The 6,000-nt window shown below is 42.2% G+C and overlaps 1 protein-coding gene across 1 annotated transcript in view; it reads right to left on the reverse strand.

The window, feature by feature from the left end:
- The window catches only part of LOC123507001, a 118,705-nt gene extending 112,850 nt beyond the window's left edge, over positions 1–5,855 (reverse strand). The window contains exons 1-10 of the mRNA XM_045259497.1: positions 5,801–5,855; positions 4,488–4,631; positions 4,226–4,371; positions 3,405–3,513; positions 2,613–2,666; positions 2,296–2,456; positions 1,749–1,852; positions 1,450–1,591; positions 870–1,022; positions 179–371 (exon numbers count right to left, since the gene is read on the reverse strand). Of these exons, the coding sequence (XP_045115432.1) occupies positions 179–371; positions 870–1,022; positions 1,450–1,591; positions 1,749–1,852; positions 2,296–2,456; positions 2,613–2,666; positions 3,405–3,513; positions 4,226–4,371; positions 4,488–4,631; positions 5,801–5,855 (1,261 nt within the window). The remainder of the gene's footprint in view (positions 1–178; positions 372–869; positions 1,023–1,449; positions 1,592–1,748; positions 1,853–2,295; positions 2,457–2,612; positions 2,667–3,404; positions 3,514–4,225; positions 4,372–4,487; positions 4,632–5,800) is intronic.
- Between the last annotated feature and the right edge of the window lie 145 nt (positions 5,856–6,000).

Below are 6,000 nucleotides of genomic sequence, written 5' to 3' on the forward strand. Positions count from 1 at the left end.
CGTGAAGGAAGGGAACAGTGAGCCTTGAATGCTACACACCCATGCACCGTGAAGGAAGGGAACAGTGAGCCTTGAATGTTACACACCCATGCACCGTGAAGGAAGGGAACAGTGAGCCTTGAATGCTACACACCCATGCACCGTGAAGGAAGGGAACAGTGCGCGTTATGTTACACACCCATCTTGGAGGAAGAGAACGCTTTGTGGGTGAAGTTGAGTGTCTGAGTGACGGTGGTGAAGATGCCGCCTCTCTCTGAGCTGAATGGCGTCAAGCGGTGGAGTTCATGGCACCGCGCACTCTCTACTTGCCCCTCAGCCACCACCTGCACACACTCGCTAGTCGTGTCCAGCAGCGGAGGAGTGTGGATACCCTGTGTGAAAAGTACAACGCGGAATAATGAAATGCAATGGATGAACACCTCTTCTCTCTCTCTCTCTCTCTCTCTCTCTCTCTCTCTCTCTCTCTCTCTCTCTCTCTCTCTCTCCTACTTCAGCCACTGCCATAGTTTTTCAGTCTGTTTCATCGTTCCACAGTCAATGTCCACTTACTGTCTCCACTTCCCCGTCATCTTTATCCTTCTTTGACCATTCATCTCTAGTCACTGTTATCGTTCCCAAATCATTATTATTGTTTTCCAGTCATTGCTGTCGTTCCAAATGAATGTTACCCTTCCCCAGGCATTGTCACTCTTTTCATGACAGCCTTTTTCCAAGGCCAATATAATTCTTCCAAAGGTACATTCATCCATATCCGCGACTTCTTGTGTCTTGCATTCTGTCTAGCAACACTCACCACCACCACCACCACCACCACCAGTTTTCTATGTCTTAAAAGTATACATGCATAGATCCACTCTGGTTCAACTCACCCCGACAAAATCATACTCGACACCCTTGATGAAGGAGGTAGTGGAGGAGCGGGTGGTGCAGGAGGGAATGTTTCGGGTCTTCTTCAGGAGCAGACCTTTGCCGGCCACTCCCGCCACCTCGTAGTCCACTTCGCAGTGACCCACCACGTCAGTCTTAAGCAAACACACAAACTCAGACAGTTTTTCTCTAATTGACCAAGTTGATCCTGCCATTGTAACAAAGATTTTTAACTGAAGCGATTAAAATACAACCAAGAAAACGAATACATAATTTTTGTAGGTACACTGTTTGTGCATATGTTTGTGTGAAGAGTCGGTCAACATTACTGTTTTCTTTGGCAATGTTTTCTTTATCTTTAATACGATGTGTACAACTATACTATATGATGATAAATCCTACCTACGTATATGCATAAGTACTTTATGTATACTACTAATTACTTGTTTGCACATGTACAGTGCAGTACATGCATGTAGTACTACGTGTTATGAGATAGCCTGCGCAAAATTTAATGTGGTTGTGGTTAGCTGGGTCCTTGACGGCATCCTACTATACTCGTAAGTGTATATCCGTAGTTACCTCTGTGGTGTGGTGGTCCAGGTCGAGGCGCGGCATGGTGTTTTGCAGCAGAGACACTGCCGCCCGCTTGAAGTTGAGAGCATTGGGCTCCTCGTCAGGACGGGGACAAATTTCCTCCACCAGGCCGTCGTGGTAGGCAAATCTGCCGAGAAATGACAAATGAAAGCCATGCAAGTTATTCGATAGACATTTGACTTCCTAAACATAGTGTACCACAGAGGCACAGTTAAAGGTGAGTGCTCTGTGGTATTCTCGAGTGTTGAAACTAAAAGAGAAACGGTGCATATCAACTGCCTCACCTTAGAGGGTTTTTAGTGACGGCGGCGATGAAGGCGTTGTCGTCCACCGCGTGTAGCTGGCCGCCACTGTCGCTGCGGGTCGTCTCCACAACCATGTCCCTGACCTGTGTGGTGTGTGCTCTTGTTGATAGGGACCACAACTCAATACATGAACAAATGATGATGGAGGTTTTCCATAGAACCTTTAATTACCGATTCCATAAATTTCCACAAAGAACAAAATAAAGAGACAGGACGGAATATTATGATAAGAGCGAAGAAAACATGCACTACTTGGATAAGACAAAATCGACGAAACTTGTCATTGAGGCTATTTAATACAAGTAAACATAATGAGAGTACTACTAGTCATATATAAAAGAAAACACTTGTGAAAAAGCATTTTCTTAAATAAAAGAAGAAAAAACAAAGCAAATAAAGTAAAATCTAGTGTCGTGTCGCCTCCTTTTGTGCTACTCACAAATGGAGTGCATGACGGGTTTTCCTTTTTAGCAGACTGTAACTTTAATTGTATTAGAAAAGACATTAGCATTATAAAGACACGCACCTCAAGCTCCAATTCACAGGCGGTGAGCACGGTGAAGGCGAGCTGGGCGCGAATGGCGAGGGAAGTGTTGGAGGGAGAGGAGCCCGACACCTCCGTCACTGACTTGGTGTGGTAAGTGTAGTAGTGTGTCAGGCCGTCCATCAGCTTGAACTTAGAGCCCACTGTAAACACCAGAGAGAGAGAGAGAGAGAGAGAGAGAGAGAGAGAGAGAGAGAGAGAATGTATTTACTTATTATTTCCTTTGTTTTTTGAGCAATGAGAGAGGGAGGTGTGGTATTAGAGTCGGGCAGTGAGTGGTGTACTGTACACGTTCTTACCTTGACACTTCCTGAGGCCACACTGCTGTGGAGGCTCCTGCTCAACTATCACTTCTGTAGATGAGAGGACTATGTTCAGCTTTGTGAACTGTATATATAGGGCTGTGACAACAACAACAACAACATCAACAACAACATCATCATCATCATCATCATCATCATTATCATCATCAACAACAACAACAACAACAACAACAACAACAACAATAATAATACCACCATCATTAATAAGAAAAACAAATCAACAACGAAAAAAAAAAGTTATAACAAAATATCAACATAATGTCACGAAGTAAAGTGGCGAAGCTCCCATCAGTGATTTATATATGAACCCTTTTTACTGCGATGACGTCTGTGTATGTGTGAACAACAGGCCTCACCTGGAAACAATTGTACGCCATCGCCACTACTGCTGGTAAGAGAGTGGCCCTTATTCAGAAACGCTTTGCTTTCTAACCACGACTATTTTCCAAGGCCACAGAGATGACTAGCGGGGTTTATAAGAATGTTTCTACAATTAATAGTGAATAAATCTTGTCACTCTTCCTCTAGAACCGTGAAAACACCTTAAAAAACACGTGTAAACTTAGATAAAACCTTTTGAAATAGTGGAGGTGAAGCACAAAAGTGTTAGAAAATACAAATCAGTGTTTGGTAGTGTCATTCTTACATCAGCATCAAGGTCACCTCTAACCACATTGACAAAAAAGTAATTAAGCTGTGAAATAGTTGTTCAATGAAAGAAATGGAAAAAAATACAGATAAGAAAAGGAAAGCCACAAGTACACTCACGTTCATCGTCCTCGTCATCATCGTCACCATCATCATCATCGTCATCCTCGTCATCAGTGGAGAATGAAGGGAAGATGGACTCCTCCTCGTCCAGCCCGTCAAGATACGCCTGAGAAGGAAGAGGAGGAGGAGGAGGAGCAAATATGTCTGTCTGTCACACCACACACATCCATGCCTGCCTGTCTGCCTATCTGCCTGCTTGCTTACGCTCTCCATTACATCACCTTTATTTTCAATCTAGCTGACATAATCTATGACTATTTGGTAATCTTACATAACTTTAGAAACTTATGTGGGGGATTGAAATAATGAAGGCTTTGGCCATTAATCTTCTGACCTCCATAGACCCTTCCTAATGTCAATAAAATGGTCTAATCGTATACAAATCCTAATGTAAAAATGTGTTCCAATATTGAAGGAGTTAATTACCACTTGTCTTCATATATACATACAAATCAAAGTAATTACATATACCAGATCAAGTATTTCTAATTAGAATCGTAAAACATTCACTGGCACAGATATAAGGAAGTCTAAGCTTTATATAAAGCTAAAATGTTGGCTTGACTCTTTTCATTAAACACAGAAAAATTATTATCAATCTAGCTTATCACGAAAAATTCCCAACAATTGCAAAATAGGATCACTTTTTCATTTGACAATTTAGTTAAAAAATGAATATGTATGCGTTTTCATTGAGGACAGCAACACAGTAAATACTGCCATTTATTGTCTGGCGTGATAAACTATTCATTAAAAAACCTGTGACCAGGAAGGTTATCATTGATCCCGTCTTGCTCTGCCGTATCAAAGGAACTCACCTGACAGTCCTCAATGACAGGCTCTTCGTCCGATTCATCGTCGCAGTCCATGATATCGTCACACACGTAGTCATCAGGGATGCAGTGGCCATTGGAAGCACAGGCAAATTCACTGGATGCGCACGCAGCCTCACTTCTCCCTATTCCTGAAAAAGAAAAAAAAAAAGCTGAAAATTGAATTCCAGAGTCCGTATGTATGTCGTATTGCTTTGACATTACTGTGAGAACCTTCATCCCTAAAGCCAGTAAGAACACTCTTCACCTGTTTTTGTTATGGAACACTCTTTTTTGGTTTTTCTGTTCGGTGCCCATGCTTTGTCCTTCTTACTGGCCCCGCTGCCCACAATGCACCACTGACACTGGCCCCGCTGCCCACAATGCACCACTGACACTGGCTCCTCTGATCACCACTGACAAATAAGATTTTTTTTTTATGTTTAAATTCTATTTAATTTAGTTTTTGTAAAATTTATAATTACCGAGAAATCACCGAGAAATCCTACACAAGTGGGTATGATGTCACCTTCACCTAATCAATTCATTTCTGCCTCACACTTTCCCATCAAATAAGACGTGCCGCAAAACATCCGCCGCCAGATCATCCTGTTTGTATGTGTGTGTGTGTGTGTGTGTGTGTGTGTGTGTGTGTGTGTGTGTGTGTGTGTGTGTGTGTGTATTTACCTAGTTGTATTTACCTAGTTGTAGTTTTACAGGGCCTGGGCTTTATGCTCTCCATTTTTACACTTATCCAATTTTTCTTTAAAACTATGTACACTCTTTGCTGACACCACTTCCTCACTCAAACTGTTCCAAATCTCAACACATCTTTGCGGGAAACTAAATTTTTTAACATCTCTCAGACATCTTCCCTTCCTCAGTTTCTTACTATGCGATCTTGTGCTTCTATAATGTCTTATTCTTCTCTCAGGATTAGTTTCTCATTATCCTCTTGATCCATTCCGTTAATCAATTTATAAACTTGTATCAGATCCCCTCTCTCTCTTCTCTGTTCCAGGATTGGTAGATCCATAGCTTTTAGTCTTTCCTCATATGTCATCCCTTTAAATTCTGGAACCATTCTTGTAGCCATTTTTGTAGTCTCTCTAATTTCTTATGTGTTTCTTTGTATGGGGGGTCCACACAACTCCTGCATATTCCAATCTAGGTCTTATTTTAGTACTTATCAATTTCTTCATCATTTCTTTGTCCATATAGTGAAATGCTAATCCAATATTCCTTAGCAAATTATACGTCTCTCTGAAAATTCTATCAATATGGCTTACCGGTTGATTGTTTTCTTCCACTGTCACTCCCAAGTCCTTTTCCTTTTTTCCTTTTTCTAGTTCTGCTCCATCTTCCATCTTATAGATTCCCACTGGTCGTCTTTTACTTTTTCCCATTTTCATGACATGGCTTTTGTCCACATTGAATTCCATCTCCCATTTTTTATTCCATTTCCAGAACTTGTTTAGATCTTCCTGTAGTATTTCACAATCGGATGCGTTCAAGCATTTTGCAGAGGGTTGAGGTGAGGCTTATTGGTCTGTATTTATCGTCCTCTCCTTGCTTGGGTACCGGGACGATTGTGGCTGTGGTCCACTCCTGGCAGCACACCCTGGGTCAGAGACATGTTAAAAGACGGAGCAGGGGTCTCCTTCTACGTTGCAGATGGCATGGAGTATGTTATTCCGTCTTCGCCTGGCGCCGTGTCGCTGCTCATCCTCCTTGAGCTCCTCTCTGGTGATCGGCTGATCTGTGTCGTCTGGCAGTGAGGC

Source organism: Portunus trituberculatus, chromosome 21 (assembly GCF_017591435.1).
Source record: "Portunus trituberculatus isolate SZX2019 chromosome 21, ASM1759143v1, whole genome shotgun sequence".
Classification (NCBI taxonomy): domain Eukaryota; kingdom Metazoa; phylum Arthropoda; class Malacostraca; order Decapoda; family Portunidae; genus Portunus; species Portunus trituberculatus.